The sequence below is a fragment of the Megalops cyprinoides genome, chromosome 2 (genome assembly GCF_013368585.1).
Source record: "Megalops cyprinoides isolate fMegCyp1 chromosome 2, fMegCyp1.pri, whole genome shotgun sequence".
Classification (NCBI taxonomy): domain Eukaryota; kingdom Metazoa; phylum Chordata; class Actinopteri; order Elopiformes; family Megalopidae; genus Megalops; species Megalops cyprinoides.
In genome coordinates, this window is record NC_050584.1 from 33,090,057 (window position 1) to 33,109,349 (window position 19,293).

Here is a 19,293-nt window from a genome sequence, read left to right on the forward strand (position 1 = left end):
ATGAGTAGTAAGATGGATATTACTGCAATAAACGGGTATCAGGTAATATTGATGTGATGGTATTTCTTAAAAAATCTAACAAGAAAATATTTTGATCTGCAGCTGGCATGTCTAATAAATTCAATGAATGAAAGCCTGCAGCCCTATGTCCTGGCTTGAAGTGTAGACGTATTAAGAGTATTCATAAACATCTCAAAGCCTCTTAGTTATAGTTTTAATATCATCACAAACCAAAACCTCATAATTACATACAAGTGAACAACAAACCCAGGTAACCATAATGAGATACTCTAAGTTAACTATTTTACTACACTTACCTTGTTCTATCACACTGAAAATTTCTACAAGATTGCAAAATATTCTTTCATAATCTGTTCAGGAACTGCTTGCTTCACTGTTTTCAAGGTATTTAGACTGTCAGTAGCAATTTATGGCTGGAACTTTATCCAGTTATGCTTTGTCAGTCAGACCCTTTTTTTGCAAGATGCAACTTTATCTCCTCCATGGACCATCACACCACTCCCTTGTGAGACTTCAACAGAGATCATGCTCCTTTAAGAGCAGGTGTGGGACTCTAAACTACACAGTTGGAATCTGACTGCTGTCCCAAGCCTCTGTAGAACCTAAAAATAGCGGTGGGAAAGACACGCGGACTGCCTAAATGACTCGGCATAAGCGTGCTACATGCTACCGACTTCACATTGTATTGACAAGCTCCAGTCCACTTCGTCTTATTCCCTTGAACGATGTGTGATTTCTGCGTTCATCTGCCTATCAGGTAAGTGTGTTATTTTCAGTCTAAATGTTTTCTTTTAGGTGAAAAGTTGTTTACCCTGAATGAACAATTATTAACAAGGCAATTATTTGTTTGTCTGTCTTGTCTTGTTTTTGACATGGATCAGTTCATCACACACTTTGAATGTGGCAATACTTGATTATTACCATGTGACCAGGATTATTACCTGGAAAAAATAACCACCTTATTCAGACAGCACAACTGCATCTGTTAATCTAAGAAAAGTTTCTTTTAGTTTTAGTGTCAGAGTATACATCAAAATTGATTTAGTTTTGAATTATTTATGCTAGTTCTATAATGTTATTCCACAGTGCCATGGCAAAAAAAGTGAAAAATCTTACCAAAGGCAAAGAAAAATCTATACACATTAGAAAGTCTCATACAAATTAGCTGATTTGTTAAATTTGTACAAATGTAAACTGTTTTCATTTGTTTGAGTACATTTTAAAGCATGTTTTAACCATTTGGTAAGAAGCCCTTATTTTTAAATTTATTTGGTGACATATTTAAAAAGAAAAAAATTGTTTTTTTGTTTTTCAATGTTTTGAATTCCCAGTGTCATCTTGGTATGAGAGCTGCCGTTAGCAAGCACCTGTTGCTAAGGCAATATATGTCCTTTAACGTGACCCATATTGCTATGTAAACATGTATGACTTAATTCCTGTGCATCCAGCCTATTTTTAAATCAGCCTCTAGCCTCAGGGTTACTGCTGCTTCCTGCTAGGGAAGTGATAATGCTGTGACTAAATGATAGACATTACTCAAAATAAGATCTCACTGAGAATATTTCTCTCCCACCCATAGGTAAATATTGAACTGAGCTGTTAGGTGTCACTAAGTGAAAAGAGGAAAAGGTCAGAGCAAAGGGTGGAACCATGGTGCGAAATGTGGACGACCTGGACTTTTGCCTATCCTCACATCCGCAGAGCATCCTGGAGGGTCTTCGCTCCCTCTGCTCGCACCCCAAACTTGTTGACGTGACGCTGTGCGTGGGCGGCCGTGAGTTCCCTTGCCACCGGGGCGTCCTGGCCCTCTGCAGCCTCTACTTCCGTTCCATGTTCTCAGGTGACTTTGTGGAGAGCATTGCTGCCCGAGTGGAGCTGCACAATGTGAACCCTGACATACTCGCCACCCTGCTGGACTTTGCCTACACGGGCAAGCTAACCATCAACCAGGGCAACGTGGAGGGCCTCATCTGCACTTCCAGTCAGCTACAGTTCCAGACCGTGCGGGCAGTCTGCAGCCGCTACTTGCAGCACCAGATTGATGCCACCAACTGTCTGGGCATCCTGGAGTTTGGGGAAATACATGGCTGCCCAGAGGTTGTGGCCAAGGCCTGGGCCTTCCTCCTTGAGAACTTTGAGGCAGTGCTGCAGGGGGAGGAGTTCCTGCTGCTGGAGAAGGAGCGGCTGGTGGCCTGCCTCTCTGACGAGCGCCTGCAAACTCGAGATGAGCGAACACGTGTGGAGGCCGCCCTCTCCTGGGTCAGGCATAATCAGGCCTCCCGCCTCCCCTACCTCTCGGAGCTGCTGACGCTGGCCCGTCTTTCCCTGCTGCCCCAGGAGTACCTGTCTGAGACCCTACTGAAGGACAGCCTGGTCCTGGGGTCTCAGAGCTGCATGGAGGCTGTGCAGAGGGTTCTCAGGGAGGTCAGTCCACCTTACTGCCCTGGGAGGCCTAAGAATGGATATTGGGCTCCATTTTTCTGTAGGCACATCATAAAATCTTATGTTTCTACTAACCTTGCTGCCTTTTTTGACAGAAAATGGACTTGATTTCAGGAGATGTGGTGCATGGCAGCCCTTGCAGTCCACAGCCCAACCTTCAGGAGGTTCTATTTGTGATGGGAGGCCGCTCACTTGATGACTCTGATGATGAGGAGGAAGAGGATGAAGAAGAGGAGAGGGATCCAAGAGCACTTCCCAGAAATGCTGCCTTTTACAACACAAAGACCAGTGAGTGCTGCCTCCACATACCTATTACTGTACAGCCCCCCCAAAACATTGCATGTGTTTATTGGTTTTTAAGACAAAAAGAAGTCATTTATTAGTCATTGTTTTTCTCTGCAGGGCAGTGGCATCTGCTTCCAGATTTCCCAGTCTACAACAAATGGGGCTATTCTGTGGTTTCCCTGAACAATGATGTGTATGTCACAGGTGGGTTTGGGATTGAGACAAATGCCTTGTTTTGTCAGCACTTCTGTAACACTTCAAAGTAAGACCACTACTTTGGTACAAAACAGAGTGAATGTATATGTTCTATGCATATCCAGAAATGAGGAGCAATGCCACACTTGTGCTTGTGCATTTGTGTTGGAAAGAGGATTAGGATGACTTATGACTATTCTTCAATGACATGAAAGGTATGGTGCATGAATACAGCATCATTTTTAACCAAGGATTTGAAGGGGCTTACTTGCAGATTTCCCCTAGCCAAGAATACCGCAATGAGTGTCAGGAGCATCTGGGGCAGAAGTATGGGGAGATTTTTTTTCTCTCCACACAGTGCACAGTATTTTATCAGCTTGAAAATGTTGTAGAGTCTGGATGAATTCCATCTTCCATGATGCTATATGATGTACTATTCTTCTTGATTTCAAGGGTAACTTCAACATAATTTAAATATTTTGAAGTAATTTAAATATAGTATTTCATGCGCTTCATGGGTAGTACTGTAGCAAATTACATTTGCAAACCACATTGTGATCTCATTCTTTATAAAACAGTCTTGGACGAAAAATGCGTAACTACAGACTCCAGTCTCTTAGCTAAAATACAGATATAATCTACTTTTTGTGAGATGTACTATTTTGAGTCTAACTATGTGCAATTTGAATGCATATTTTAGCAGTTTATTAGCTTTATGTTAATTGGTAGAAAGGGTACAACAAGCTTTACAGTGCTTTCTTTAAATGCTGCCACATTTACATGCTTTGAGGTCTCATATGGAGATGGAAAAACTGACTTATGCAATTTCTAAATGTCATTTATAAATCATATTCCTGTTCATTACTCATGCAGTATAGATTGCTAGTGTCACATGCTAACATTAGTGAAAGTTCCTTTTCTGTACACATACCTTTCTATACACATGGGGTGGCAGTGTAGCATAGTGGTTAAGGAGCAGGACTCATAACTGAAAGATTGCTGGTTTAATTCCCCACTGCTGTTGTACCCTCAGTAAATATCCAGTTGTATAAATGGATAACATTGTGAAAAACTGTAACCAATGTAAGTTGCCCTCGATAAGAGCATCTGCTAAATGCCAGTAATGTAATACCTTTTAATATGTAAGGAACAACATATTGCAATTTATATTTTCTGCGAAATTACCTTTTTACATTGTTTGTATTCAAAATACAATGTACTTATACAAAAAAACCTTTTTTAGTAAGCCAAGTCAAGCCAAGCATATTCACCAGTACCCTGGCATTCTTTTAATCATTATTAATGTCTAACCGATGAAGTTCAACCAACAATGAACAATACACATTTAAAAAGAAAAAAGGATATGTTTTACATTACAAACATTTACATCCCTGAGCCTTGCCTGGACAATGAGGATAATGCTTTCTTTTTGACACAAAATGGAGGAAGAGGGAGAAGGATGATGTTTTTGTGCTGTCACAGCTTTTAACACTTTACAGAATACTATTGTTGCTGGTGGTTGCCAGGTAGTGATCTAACCAGCAACCACGGTGCTGTGTGGAGTCATGCACCTGTGTCAGTCAGTCGGTCTGCCTCTGAGAGACTGTGTTTAGCCCTTTTGAATCAAATGACCTTTTCTGATATGATTTGTGAGACTGATCAGGCCACTATCTAGTTATTTTGCGGCATCTGTTACCGTATACTTGAGAGAAGGAAGAAAGGCAAGGTAGACTCAAGACATGCTAAGAAGCAACATTCATAGTGTAACTAATAGCACTGTTATGACTGTAGTGGGTTGTGATCTGGTCCAAGTCAACAGGAATATTGAGCTGAGGGAAATAAAGATTCCAGGCAGTAAAGCTAATTAGTTGTTCTTATTTTCATTATAGCAGAGAGTTTGCAAGATGGGGTGAATTATGCTTTTGGTAGTGAATTCCATTGTATTGTTAATGAGTAATGGAACATTGGTTAACATTTGAAAAGGTTTTGATAAATAGAGAATTAACCATAATTTGCATACCTTAAATGCAATTATCCATATTTATGAATCAGCTTACCGTACAAGTCATATCATATTTTAGAGTTATACAACACTTCCCAAAGCTAGGTTTGCCTGTGGCAGTATGATTGATGTGTTTTTTCATTGTGTCTGTGTACCATCATGGCAATGCCAGCGATTTTGGAGCAGGTCCATTGATTGGGCAATGAGGCATATGTCAGAGCCATAAGACTGCCTTTATCAGCACTTGCATGTCCTATTTTTGGAGAGACCAGTGATCAGTGCCACTACTTCCCACCTAACATATGTCGGGCTGAGAGTGCCAATGCAGTGCAGGGAGCAAATTGTGAGGGGAAGGGGGGGCAGGGGTGGTATGAAAAACGTTGTTGATGAATGGAACACAATTTTATTTTTCAAATCTAACAGGAATTGCCTATGGGTGTATAGGGTCTATATGTCTAAAAAGCATCAATGCTTTAATGATGAGCTTGATTTTCACATTGCATTTCCATACCAGAATGGACCATTATGGAAACTAGTGAAGAGTAAGTTCCGCATTGACATAAGGAAGTATTATTTTACACAAAGAGTTATCAATACATGGAATAGATTGCCAGGGCGTGTAGTTGATGCTGAGACCATTGCTATGTTCAAGTCCAGACTTGATGCAGTTTTGGATTCTCTTTAATTGAAATGTTGAGCTTAGTTGGGCCGAATGGCCTGTTCTCGTCATAATATGTTCTTATGTTCTTAGTTATAGCAGATTCAGGGTATGCCTGTGGGTTGGTCCATGAATACTGATGGATTGCTGACCTAGTAAGGTAAAAAATCACAAAGAAATGCAGGAGAAATCCAAGCTGGGAGCAGTGTAGTCAGTATGGAAAACCCTGCTGATAACAATGCAGTGTGACTCTTTATTGTTTGATGTGGGAATCCTGTTGCATGTATTTCTTTAGAATGTTAGTTTAAAAGACCCCTATCTCACTCTAGGAGGCTCCCGTGGATCCCGTAGCAACACTTGGTCCACCACAGAGACCTGGAAGTACATGACTCGAGAGGGGAAGTGGGTGACGGTAGCTCCAATGCTCAAGCCTAGGACAAACCATACCTCGGCAGCACTGAATGGAGAGATTTACGTCATTGGGGGTAAGAAAATAAATAAAGCCTTTTCTTATGGGGAATGGAATAGAAAACCTTTCCAATTAATTCACTCTCAGTAGCTTGGCCAGCCCTGGTCCTGTCTTTAGAGACATCTCAGGAACACTGTGTGGTTGTTAGACTTAGAATAAAAGTAGGCCCTGGCATCCTCCCATCTACTCTATAGTAAGTGTGGGGCTTTGGGTGTGAAGATTAGGGTTATAGGAGATTAAAGAGGGAAAACACATATGTGCCAAATATTGGTAGCCTGTATTCAGTTTGGTTCTCTAAAAATTGATCCACTCACAGGAACTGGGCCAGCTGTCTTGCACTGTGGTAAACCCCAAGCTTTTTGTTTTACAGGCACCACAATGGATTCTGTGGAGGTAGAACACTATGACCCCTACAGTGACAGCTGGACTCTCACAGTTCCTGCTCTGAAATACGTGACTAATTTTACTGCCACTGCCTGCACGGGCAAGCTGTATGTGATTGGCTCCTGTGCGATGAAGTACAATGCATTGACTCTACAGTGTTATAACCCTGTCATAGGTAAGAGAGGCCTGTGGGGTTGTTAACATACCAGATTGTAAAACCGCAATACCAGCTAAAGTATTCTAACATCTGAGACCCTCACAATACCATGTTGCTAATTTTTAATATGCTACATATTGCACTGTTTATTACATATGCAGAAATTTTCATATTTATATTCAGAGTTCAATATGCAATGCATGAAACCATGCATTTTTATGCTTTTTACACTTTATGCAGCCCTGTTTAGCAATTATGCAATTATGCATTATATTATACAAGGCATTATGTTAGACTCATCTCACAGCCCCTTGTGCATGTGCACCTGTGCATGAGGGCTGAAACTGTACAAGTCCAATCCTGTGATATGCTCAAAAACAGCAAACTTAAAATAATTTTTGAGTAAAATATTCCCTTTCTTTCCTGTTATTTATGAGAATGAATGAGTCATCCTGTTTGCCATTGTGCTATTAATGAAGGAAATGGTACCATCCCTATGGCCATGGTGGAAGCTATGAAGAAAATGTATCTCTTAATACTGGATTGTGCAACACTGTAACTGAAATTGTTCCAACACATAAACTCCCACAGTGACACACATTCACCCATAGAATCCTACAAGAGTTTGAAACAGTGGCTGAAGAAATTCATCACAGTTTGTGCAATGTGACAGTTTGATGCTTCTTATCATACCCATGCAGTGTTGTGACCATCCTTTTTCACTGCTTCACCCTTGCAGATGGCTGGAGTATAATTTGTTCTCCCTTCATCCCCAAATATCTGTCCTCTCCTCGCTCTGTCTCCATGGATGGTATTGTCTATCTGATAGCTGACAACACCAAGAAGGTGTACACTTATGACCCTGAAGCTAATATGTGGCAGAAGGTGGGTTTTTTTGCTGTTAAACCTAGAAATGTGAGAATTATATAATCTTGTTGCTTAAAAATGAATGCCAACCGTCCATAAATTCTTATTTAGCATAGTTCTTAGCCATAATAAGGACAACAGTGGCCGTGTGTACCTGTTTTACTGCTTGTGTTCAAGGACATTGAGTGGATACATTCAAGTCAAGAAGAGCACAAAACTGAGTTGTACACAGTGTTTCAGTACACATCCTCTTTCATTCTGTTTCCTGCATGTCACCTCCTAGGTCCAGTTCCTTCACACTCTCCATGAGAACGGGGGCATGGTGGTACTGGGGGGCCAGCTGTACGTGACGGGTGGCCACTGGAAGGGCATGGAGGGAGATTATGGGGTGGAGGTGGAGGTATACAACTGCGCCTCCAACAGCTGGCATGTGGAGTGCTACCTACCAAGGCTGTGGTTCTACAGTGGCTCATGCTCAATCTTTCTGGACCCCTCCCAATGGACAGAGCCTTTCCCATTGGACGAGACCTAAAGATTACGTGATAGGCCAGTGTGCTCACCGCTCATTCTGTCTCTCATGCATGCTTGTCAAATGCGGTGATCATCCTCTAGACATAATGTCTCTAGAGATATTATCTTTTGATATCTGTTAAATCAGTTGATCTATTGGTGTTATTTAGTGGTTTATTTTTATATTGGGCAAGATGTAAAGTGTGTGTGTACATTATTTAGACATTTTTTAGTAGTTTTTAGGAAAAAATGATTTAGCCGTGTTTCATTTTAATTGCTTTTACTTTATAAATATATACTATTGTGGCAAATGATCCCAATATTCACATTGAGATGACTGTATTTTTGCTGCTGCCTGCCTTTTTAGTAATATAAAATCTTTTTAGAAAACTGTGCGAACACTGTTGTCTTTTGTTGGCTGTCAATGAAGTATCAAAGCATCACACAACGTGGTTGGCATGCAAGGCATGCAATTTAAGGAACAGCTTTAACACCAGCTGTGATTACTTCATTCGTCTACAAAGAGATGCTACCGAAGAAGACTCCAGCTGGATCAGGCATCTGTCCTTCACATAAGAAAGCAAACTGTATGGTGCAATAGACATCGCGTATCAGTGTGTGTCTGTGTTATGCGTCCGTGGTGCAAAGCAAACTTCATCTGAGTAACTCTATAAACGGCTGATCTCCTTGCGTCCCTTTTACTATGGAAACAGTCGGGCTAGCGTTCCATTTCCATGGCAACAGCCCGGGGAGCGTCATGTTCCCTCAGCAACTCGTGCTGTTACTCGACTCACACTTTATTGCTTGCAACTTCTTTAAAAAGTTGTAAGCTCAGTTTAACTATTTAGCGAAAGCAACTGCATTTCAAATACAGCTGCACAAATTCAAATTTGAGGTCACAAAGATTTTTACTGCAACATAGGAAACTCATTTTTAAGCAATGGTTTAATATATATATTTTTTTTGTTTAGCTAGCAAGCTCGCTCATATATTACTTTCGTCGGCCTGCACTCCAGCTCCATTTACAACAGACATCTTGACGAAGAAAATTGTAATTTTGAAAGCAGTCTTTTTTCCTATAATGAGTGCAGAAGGGGATCAAGGCGAACAACCGCCGGGACTAGAGGCTGTGATTCAGGTTAGTATTTTCCTGTCGAGTGAACAGTTGAGATTAAGAGGGGCGTGTGAAACAGAAACGCGAGTTCAACTAGAGCTTATTTTAAACGAGCTGTTTAGACAAAATTTTACTGCCATAATTAGAGAAAGACACAGAAAATGCTAATACACTCATGTTGCAATATATTCTCACTCGATATTTGTGATTAAGTAGTTTTAGCAGATAATTTCACAACTCACTTAAAATACATGCCCTCAACTCAACTCAACTCAATTTACAGCATATGCTTCCAACTGAGTATTTTTGGCTCTAGTCTTTGGGGATGTAATTGAAAAGCTATGGAACCTACATTAACAAAAGTTTGTGTTACCGTCATTTATGTTGTGTGATGTGTGTGCGGTTGCAGAAACTGGAGGAATCTATTTTGCACCCAGACAGCAGTGGGGAGGAAAAGATTTTGACGTTGCGGGGTGAGGGGCAGGACTCTGGAGCAACAGCTGTCTCTGCTCGCATCCGCCAGATTATCACCCGTAACCTATCTGAGCAGCCTGCAGGTACTTCCCCCTCACACCTCACAATCACAGCCTCACAGTTACAGCACCTAGGCATTGGTCATGACCTGCAGGAGAAAACACAGATATGGTTTGGTGTGTTTTTTAATGTCACTATCAGGCCACAGGTTACTTCAGGGAATGTGTTCACTTCAGAGTCCATAACCAATGCCTGGAAAACAGTAAAAGCCTTCAGTAATGAAGGCAGGGAACAGAATAGTGCTCTGGCAGGAGTGGACGTATTAGATTTGCCTGCCATTCATCCTGTGCAAGTCTGAACATGCCATTGGAGAGCTCTCCTGCTCTTTTGCGTCTTCCTGCTTTTTCTCTTGCCAGCAGTGGGGGGAGGATCATCAGGTCTCAGGTCTGGGGGTGGGCTTGGCCCTGCTATGTGCCCTGTTGAGTTTTCAGGCCACTACAGAGGCACAGGTCAAGGTCAATGCACCTTTGAAAACACAGATCAATCAAAGTGGCCCTGATTTGAATGGCCCATTTGATGTAGTTTGTGTATGTGACAGTAACTACAGCTCTGCTGCCTTGCCCGGTCCTCTTGCAGGTACTGGAGATGGGATCCCTGGAGTTTCCCTGCAGGAAGAAAACCAACTCCTCAAGGAGCTCCTGTCCCAGACTCGGATGGACAGGGACCAGCTGTTGATCAAACAGGCAGCTCTCACAGACAGGGTAGGAGTGCCACCTCATTCACTGTCTCACCTAGCTGTTACCCTGCTTCCGGTATATGGCCTGCAGTTCAATGCTGAGTCCTACCTATCTGTTCAACACAGACTTCCAGAGTGAATTTCAGTTAACTGTAATGACATGATGTAATTGCATTTGTGTACTAAGTTTCCTATCTGTAGGTTTGCCAGTGCTATATTTCAGTAGGGGGAAATGAAATGGTACCTGTATGGTGACTGAAGGAGTATGTTGAATAAGGAGTATAATTCACAGATGTTGTTAACATTAGAATAATTATTTGCTATTGTAATTCCATATTATTCATTTGATTGTGTGACTCTAATGCAAAGTGATTGGTGCTCTGTGCTTTTCTGTCAAGTGCACAAAAGTAGTTATGCTTTGCCTTAAAATTGTTTGGTTTGGCACAGGGATATTTCTTTTGTTGTGCATTTCTATTTTTATTGCCATTTTATGAGATATACACAACACCTATGAGTTATGTATTGCAGAACATTTGTTAACTACGAGGGTGGAGCAATGGTACACACCTTACTGTCAAGCCTCAGTTCTGTCTAACTTTATGCATCAACATCTGTCTTAGTGATGTGGTCCTGAAACAAATTATTGATTAAGTATTCAAAATATGTGCTTAAAAATATCAATTATATCTAACGAAAAAATCATTGGTAGTCTGCTCATTGGGCAAGCAGAGAAGGGTGCAATTGATCACAGCAGTTAAGTGGCTGAAATTCCATTTACTGCCAAAATACTACACTTTCCGAGGAATGGTTTTACCTCGCTACAGGACCTTAATCTTCAGTGTTATTTAGTAGGTGAGACTGGAGGAGCAAGCTTTCCTAATAATGTGTGAGGTTGATGGAACTCCTGTGGATTTCTCTAGGGGATTATGAGGAATGCTGTGTCTGTGTGAAGTGTGCTCAAGGTGAGATCAAGAGATGAAACCACACTGTCTCATTGATTGAGAAAGAGCAGCAATGCTTTGAAGTGGACTATGTACACAGCAAACATTATTTCTGCTCCTTTCTGTCCAAGAGGGAAATCCCTTTGGAATTCTATAAACACATGATGCAGTGAAGGTGCATGGAAAAATGAGCAGAATCATATGCAGTGAGAAGTATTCATTTCTGTTTGAGAGTAAGCTTTGGCTTTCAAAAAATGAAAAATGTCAGCTTGTTGTAAGACTTGAGCCATCTCAGCCAGCCAAACCTATGAACTTCTGTTTTGTTGTCACCAAAAACAACTTCTTTTTTCTTTTTTGGAGTGTGGATATTGAAAATTGACTGAACATTATTATGCGGGATTGAAGCAAAGCAAAGGAAAGTTGGTTGACATGGTCTTTTTTTCATGGGAAGAAATATGCATAAACAATCTTCTTGAGGTCCCTTCAGCCCAAATCAGACCCCTACCCTGCATGGCCCTGCTTCGCCTTTCATGGGGTCCCTCCCCCATGTAGTGGCTGCTGTTTTTGGGGAAAATTAGGAGGTAACCAGTCTGGTCTCCAGGGTCTTCTGAAGAAAAGGGCCATTTTTCATCCTGTACAAGGCTACCTTTTGTGATAACACAGCCCTCTTTTAGCTGCGTAAAGCTAATGAACTCCAACAGCTTGGTTTACTACAGGAATTTATTTAAGATCCCTGCTATAAATAAAACTCAATTAGGCTGGTATATATAGAATATTTATTTATTTTGTAGACATTTTGGAGGGTTTTGTAGGCGTCCTTAAGGTGGAGAAGTGAACAAGTGCACCAAAATATATCCTTCAGCTTTTTTCATGCATGGGCTGCACTCAGGTAAAAGGGCTTGCTGAGAGAATATGTCCCCTCCGTCTCTGATAGCATTCAGTTCGTGTGGAAGGGTCAGGAACACCCGGAGTCATCAGGATGTTTTCAAGCCAGAACACTCTTTAGCCTGCATCTACTGCCAGCTGCTCGCTTCTTTTCCCTTGGATTGTCAGAAGGCATTTTTGCTGCGTGGTTGCATTTTTCTGGAAGCAGGCTCCTGTGTTAACGCGCTATGATAACCAATGTCTAGGAGCAACATACCAGCATGGCCAGCTGGGGTGTGCACCCAGCGCTGGTGTTTGGCAAGTTTTGCCAGAGTTCTGCCCCACTCTCTCCCCTGCATGCTTGTTCTCAGCCTGCATCCCTCTCTGGACTTGCAGTGCTGTGGGGATCAGATATCCCCTGCGTGATCTGCTTCATTTGTCATCTCCGTTTAAGGCTGATGCCAGTTATGGTGTTCTCGTCCGCTCTCTGTAAAGCTCTCAGGCAACACGTATCTAACATACATAGGACAGCAACCTTACACGTCCACCACATGTTTCTGTATGTTGCGCCACAGGCTTATCTAAACGGTTTGGCTTGGGAACATGTGAGTGAAAAATGCCTACGTAGCTAAACCTGCTGTACGCAGTTAGCCATGTAGACATGATCGAAATTGTTTTTCAGAAGTCCCAGGTTTAATTTTGTCTCTTTTGCTGACAAGCATGATTATGTGCTCAGCATTTAATTTCAACTCTAAAATCAGCATATAAGAGCTTCATGACAGACCACAGTAGGTATCTGCTGTAATGGCAAACCAGTTCACCTTAGGGTGATAATACTGTGTTTTCATAGTCGTGTTTGTACTTCATGTAAAATTCTTGGCAAAGGGAGGCAGAATATATGAGGCAAAGTGTTTACAGACCAAGAATCTACATGTGTCCTCATGTCGCCCTTGGCTCTCTCTGAGCACTGTTGTCTCCAACAGATTTATTAGCACGCTAGACAGGTAGATACTTTAGTACCTAGCCTGTATACTGCGCTCAGCACTATTATCCCCCCTGGTTAGCACTGAACAATGTGCAGTATACTCTGTAGAATGACTAGAAGTACTGAGAATGGCCATCTGGAGAACATTGCATTTCTCATTAATCCTGACTGAACATCCAGCAGGATTCTTGTTGAGGACTGAGGAGACTTTAAAGGAATCTTGTGGTTTGAGGTAAATGGGTTTGTTCCCTTTGACCTCTTCAGTCAGACTTTGCACCAGATGTTGAAGAAATCCTCTCTCCATTTTTTTTAATTAGTTCTATAGAGCTAAATGGAACCCCTCCAGCAGTGAGGCTCTGATCTGGATGCTGTCCCTCCCCCGGTCCTTAAGTGTCATGTAGCCGAAGCAGATGCAATGTGGCATGTTAAAAAACAGAAAAGGAGTGCTGTCAGGGAAGAAGCAAAGCCATCTCTCTGCGGGCTGCAAGCGCACGTCCCAAAGCGCAATGGAGGTACGGGACCCATTTGGGACTTGGAGCCTTGCTCAGGTTTAAAGCTTCCTCTGTTGCGTTGTTGCAAATTTCTCGTGACCCGTGAAAATTGCCCCTGAACCCGAGCAAACCTTGACCCAGTTTGCAAAGCTGGATTGTCTCAGGAGATTAGAGAACAAGTTGGGATGAACTCTGACCCCTGTGTTGACTTTGGAGGACTGCCAGCTTGCAGTTTCTCAGGCAAAGTGGCTGTATGTGTGTACATTATGTAGCTCCACAGCCGCCCCGAACAACACAGAGTATTAGAAATAAGCCTTTGTTGTTTAATGTGTCACAGGCATGAACGCAAGACAAATGAGATTTAAAATCACTTTTTTCGTGGCCTTTATTGATGAATATGTCATCTACAAGCAATAGTACCTCAAAGCACCTGATTTAAAGTGAAATCTAAAATTACTAAGTTGTCCAAAAAGTCTTAATTGGTCTCATTTTTAACCAGACATACTGGAGTTCTTGTGTTGTTATTATTTATCTATGTTTTTTTTTTGTTTCTTTTTTATGATGCCCTGTTAAACATAGTTCAAGCTAATATTTGTCCACGGTGAAAAAAGGGATTGTATTACTGTCCCCACATTCCCGCAGGTCTCATATGTTTTTCTTGCCTACGTACCTGTAAACCCATTCATTAACGCTACCATGCTGCAGTTGGAGCAGAACACAGACATGGCGTCGCCCTTAGTCAGCTGTCACAAAACGAGTTCAGTCTGCTACTTAGCATTCTTCTCGCAAAGGCCCATCATACGGTACACACTGCAAATACTCCATCCTGAACAAATGTGAACGAATTGCTCATTCTCGCATCTCTTCTAAAACCCTATTATTACCACATCTCACTTCCCTGTCGCGATACCACATAAGCTTGGTTTGTGATATTCCCACTCCTTACTGGCTCCATGTAATGCTGGTTTGTACCATATATCCATTCCTCCACCCACCATACAGGCACTCTATTGACGACTTCCACCTCAGCCTCTGTTCTTGTAATACCAGAATGTATCATCTTCACATTTTGTTATATCCCAGAAATGGATAATACTCTTGTCCAAATGCATGTGAATACAAACCAGATTGTTCTGGTTCAGCTCCTCAAACCCAGGCCCAGTCTCAGTCCTCTGCTGGGGGTGGTTCTGTTGAGTGGACCCTGCGTGACCCTGCAGCAGTGGCCTGGAAGGTGCTGACGGGCCCAGATGTGCATGACAGCTTGGCCCTCAGCCACGTCCTACTGCGTGCCTCTGAGCCCTGTCACCGCAGCTGTTTGTGAGGCCAGAGGAGAGCCACAGAAACGCGCTCGCACTCCACTCCGGGGCAGGCCCCGGCCATGTTTGTCATCCCACATTGTGTAATCACCCCCGGCGACACATAAACAGCTTTCACAATCAGCTGGGGCTCCTTCTCGGAGCCAGCGCCAGAGGGGGTGCTGGAAAATGAAGGGAGGGAAGGCAGATTGCTGGAGTGGGATAGTAAGGTACAGGGCGAGGGATTGGACATCCGCTCCAGCTGTGTTTAGGAATCTGACAGATAGTGCACTCCATTAATTCCCTTTATTAAGCCTCTGGGTTTCGTCCAAGCCAGGGAAAAACACTGAGGGCTCTAACTCTTTCCTTGCTGGTCTTTGTGAGTGCATGCGTGGTTGCAGGTGACTCTCCCCGGCCTGCACATCACATGAAGAGCCTTACCTTTTAGGGAATGAATCACAATGGAGAGTAATCTATGGAAGAGGAGGGGAAAGTAATGACCTCTGATGAGCCTGTCCTGGGACTGCTTTTCAGAGTGGAGTCGGGTGAGGGGTGAGGGGGGTTGGGTATTGCACGAATGGTGGTTTAGCAAAAAATGGACGAAAATGTAATCCTCACCTGCTGGAAATACCATCAGCAATATTTCCCAAGCTAAGAAAAGACAAAAGTCATCTTTATATTTTGAAGAAATAAGAGCATCTGCTAAATAATATAATGTAAAATAATTGATTTTGAAAAGATTGAAAGATTGAATTTTTCTTCGGGCCACCTTGTGAATTTTATTTATTCTGTACCTCTTGTTTAGCACATTTTGTGTAACATATCTTTACTTTTTTTCATGAATATGTAATATCTATGATGATATAATTCAATTTTACCTCTGGTTTACACCGAGTTGTCATCTCTGTGCATGATATTTGAATTAGAACACATCTGGAGCAAACTTCGGCCTTCTGACAAAAAACTTTCAAACTGGCCTTTTAAATAGTTCTCTTGATGCTTATTGGCCAATGAATCAAAGTGTTGTTGTTCCATAAAGTAGTTTGACATATTTATCAAATGATAAAATACAGTTGGGGGTTTAATCATAAACATCAAATAAGATAAGAATCTAATGTGAAACACATTTTGAAAGCAGAAAACTTCTCACAGCTTAAACCCATGTTGAACCAGAAGATACCAAAAAAAAGAGCTATTGGAAACCATATGGCCACATAAAAAAAAACAGTCTCAGGCTGTCTTTTTCTTTGCAAGTTGCATGTTGACTGTTATTGCAAATGCCAGTAGGCAACCTCAATCAGCAGGCATGCAAAAGGATTCAGTTTCACTTTCTTTAGGGGACCACGGGGGCAGCTGGGGAGAGAACATTCAAAAGAAGTGCATAAATGGCATGGCCTCATAACAAGCTCTTGCTTGGGCAGCAGGACTGAGTGCGGCTGGCCACTTTCTTTTTTTATGGCTGCCGATGGAGGGGAGTGTCACCCTGAACTATGAATTCAAGCCCGCTTGGCGAGCAGGGCGATTAGGTTTAATGATGTGAGCAGAGTGAGGGAGGACCTCTGCAGCAGGCGGTCACAATGCCCCCTTGGGGGCGTCCTCCGTGGAGCATGGCTAATCCAGTCCAGCCTTGGTCCCCTGCTTTACAGTTGACCTGGGAGCAGCTGTAATAACCATGCCTCTTTGGACACAGCATAGGGACCTGGCACAAAGCCCTCGCTGATAGAACACCCTTTGCATGCATGAGCGTGTGACATGAACATCCTCCTGGATCAGAGCAGGGGGCGTGAATGGGGCCCCCAGCTGACTGATGGGTAGAAGCTACTGAGTCTGTACACATGGTCTCTGTTACAGGAGGAGGACTATGACACTCAGCACACTCATCAGAGCCCTTAGATCCCTCTTCAGATTGGGCAAGGTTCTGTCATGCTTGAGGTTTGTGCTCCCTGAAGAATGTAACATTGGATGTGACCTCCTATTTTCCTGACTCATCTGCAACTGGAGTTCATATTTATAAAGGTTGTTAAGACTCGTCCAGCTGGCTCTTGTAGAACAATCCAGAAATGCAATAGCTTCACCCAGTCAACGAGTGGTAGTCTTCACTGACACTACAAATTTCTGAAGTAACGTGTAAAAATAACTTAGATATCTAAAATCATGTAATCGATGAAAGTATGATAGATATAGTGGCGCAGGACTTTGTGATTCTTTGTGATGCCAGGAATGGATTGAGCTACAGGGCACACTATGACATATATGGGTGCAGTGTTATAATGGGACAGTGTTAAGTCCATGACTGCAGCACAGCTATGCACTATGAACCACACATGCACTAACACAGTGTGCATTTGACAATTGGGTTACTAAGATGGCATAGCAGATGTACAGTACGTGAAAAATTTCACAGACCATTCCTCAGGATAATTGCTGTTATTCAAACATGCCCAACAGTAGATAGCTGTAGAAACAAAAGAACATGATTTCAACCAAGGATTATAGCCCTGAGTGAATGATGTGATCCTGCCTGTCATGGAAGTTTGCAATGATGATTCCCCTTGGGGTAATTTAATTATTTAAGTCACATATTTGGAGGGCGGGACTATTTTAAAGCTTCTCTCAGAAAAGTCAGGTGATCCTATGAGAAAAGACAGTTTGAAGAAAACTAAGGCGCTAGATATTAATGTACCATCATGTGGTTAAGAAATAGTTTCCTCTACCTGGTTGTCAGAGAGTGCTGAGTTCATTCAAGTCTCAACAAATCCATCGTTTACTGTAGACCAATTACATGAATATGATTACTTTGGAGGGCTGTATTTTTGTAAGATTTTCTCCATTGTTATATTTTAAGAGTAGTATGGTTAAAATTTATTGTTCCTCTATTTAAGGTTCACTCCACATCATTTGGTTATTGGAGTATATCATTTTCCTGCGTGTAATTGAGGCTGGGAAACATGGTGTAATACTGCTATGGTGCCAAATTGTTCTTAAATTCAGTTTTCAGATGATTAAAAAAAGGAATAAAAATAAGAGAATCAAGATGGTGCCTGAGTTTATAGTCAGAAGTCTGTTACTTATTGAAGTTTTTTTTTTTTTTTTTGCCTTGAAAGGGCCATTACTTCAGAACAGTAATGTATTTTATCATTAACAAACTGAAGGAGCACAAGGGTAGGCTTGTGAGTACTTGCTTACATGTGTTGCATATTCTGAATTGTCCTCTGTTTATACAGTTCTAGAGTGAAAATGCAGACTAACTGTCCTGATGGTGTATACTTCTTGCTGATGGATCACTCTACCAGGATTACTTGGCTGTGAACTGAATGTGTTTTTTAGCAGCTCTGTAAAAACCATGTTTATCATTGCCATATATTTTTGTTTTTTCATCTAAAAATAAGTTCCTTTTAACCTTGTTTCATCTACTGCTGCTAAATATTAGTCTAAAAATGCCAAGGCACTTAGAAAGTAATGACTGAAATACAATTGGTGCTGCTGTGTGCAGATGTTTTGAGTCCCTTACAATACAGCTGTTCCAGCTCGCCTTTTATTGTCCATCATGTTTCTGCTCTCCCTTCAGTCTGTAAAAGCAACTCCCTTGACAATGGGCAATAAAACACTCCCCTCTGTTCTCCTGAGCCTCCAACCCGAAAATGGTTAAAGCTGTGGAGCCGGGTGTGAGTTTGTCTTTTTTGTAATTGGCGGAATAAACCTTTGAAATGGCCATTTGAAATGTTTTATTAGTGCAGAGCCGGCTCTTGGCTCCAGAGTTGAACAGTGAGGCCATTGTCCTGGCTGCTTATTGAGCCTGTTGGAGAGATTAAGGACCAGAGGTAGAGATGAGGTAGGGAGGCAGGGGGTTGGGGGGATTGGAGGGATTGGGAGGTTCTCCCTCTCTTTCTTCCTCTCTCTTTCTCTCTCTCTCTCTCTCTCAAAGGCAGAAATCAGCAGTTGCTATCAGAGGCGAGCAGTGTTGTAGCCAGTCCCCTTGGAACATGTGGTTTGTGTTAACAAGGACAGGGGTATCTGGCACCAGGAGGGAGTGGGTGGAGAGAGGAAGGAGGGGGGAGGAGTGGAGGAGAGGTTACTTGACTCTGGGTTGGAGGATAGACAGGGGAGAAAGAGGATGTGAATAGTAAACAAGTCTGACCAGTCCCTCCAGCACAGCCTCCAGGCTGGCCGTGAGGCTTATAATACAGCCTCCCCATCTCCAAGGTGAGGGATCTACCTCAGAGTTTGGAGATCTGTCTGGAGTTTTGAATAAAGAAAAGTCTCAAAGATGTCTTACTAGAGGGAGTGAATATACTATCACACCCTCCTCACCCGTGAATATCATTATAGTTTGTTATGCTGTAAGATGTAATTAATGCGGTGAAACCCAAAGTTCCACCAGTTTTAACTGTTCCAAATCAAAC

General features: G+C 42.2%; 2 protein-coding genes across 2 annotated transcripts in view; both read left to right on the top strand.

The window, feature by feature from the left end:
* Nucleotides 1-690: 690 nt before the first annotated feature.
* klhl30 (kelch-like family member 30) lies at nucleotides 691-8,263 on the top strand. The gene is made up of 8 exons (XM_036522172.1): nucleotides 691-778; nucleotides 1,601-2,445; nucleotides 2,559-2,751; nucleotides 2,866-2,952; nucleotides 5,933-6,088; nucleotides 6,443-6,631; nucleotides 7,353-7,498; nucleotides 7,764-8,263. The coding sequence occupies exons 2-8, from the start codon at nucleotides 1,672-1,674 to the stop codon at nucleotides 8,010-8,012; spliced, it is 1,794 nt and encodes a 597-aa protein (XP_036378065.1). The 5' UTR covers nucleotides 691-778; nucleotides 1,601-1,671; the 3' UTR covers nucleotides 8,013-8,263.
* Nucleotides 8,264-9,062: 799 nt separating this feature from the next.
* The window catches only part of crocc2 (ciliary rootlet coiled-coil, rootletin family member 2), a 34,392-nt gene continuing 24,161 nt past the window's right edge, over nucleotides 9,063-19,293 (top strand). The window contains exons 1-3 of the mRNA XM_036521203.1: nucleotides 9,063-9,128; nucleotides 9,514-9,661; nucleotides 10,215-10,339. Of these exons, the coding sequence (XP_036377096.1) occupies nucleotides 9,072-9,128; nucleotides 9,514-9,661; nucleotides 10,215-10,339 (330 nt within the window). The 5' untranslated portion in view covers nucleotides 9,063-9,071. The remainder of the gene's footprint in view (nucleotides 9,129-9,513; nucleotides 9,662-10,214; nucleotides 10,340-19,293) is intronic.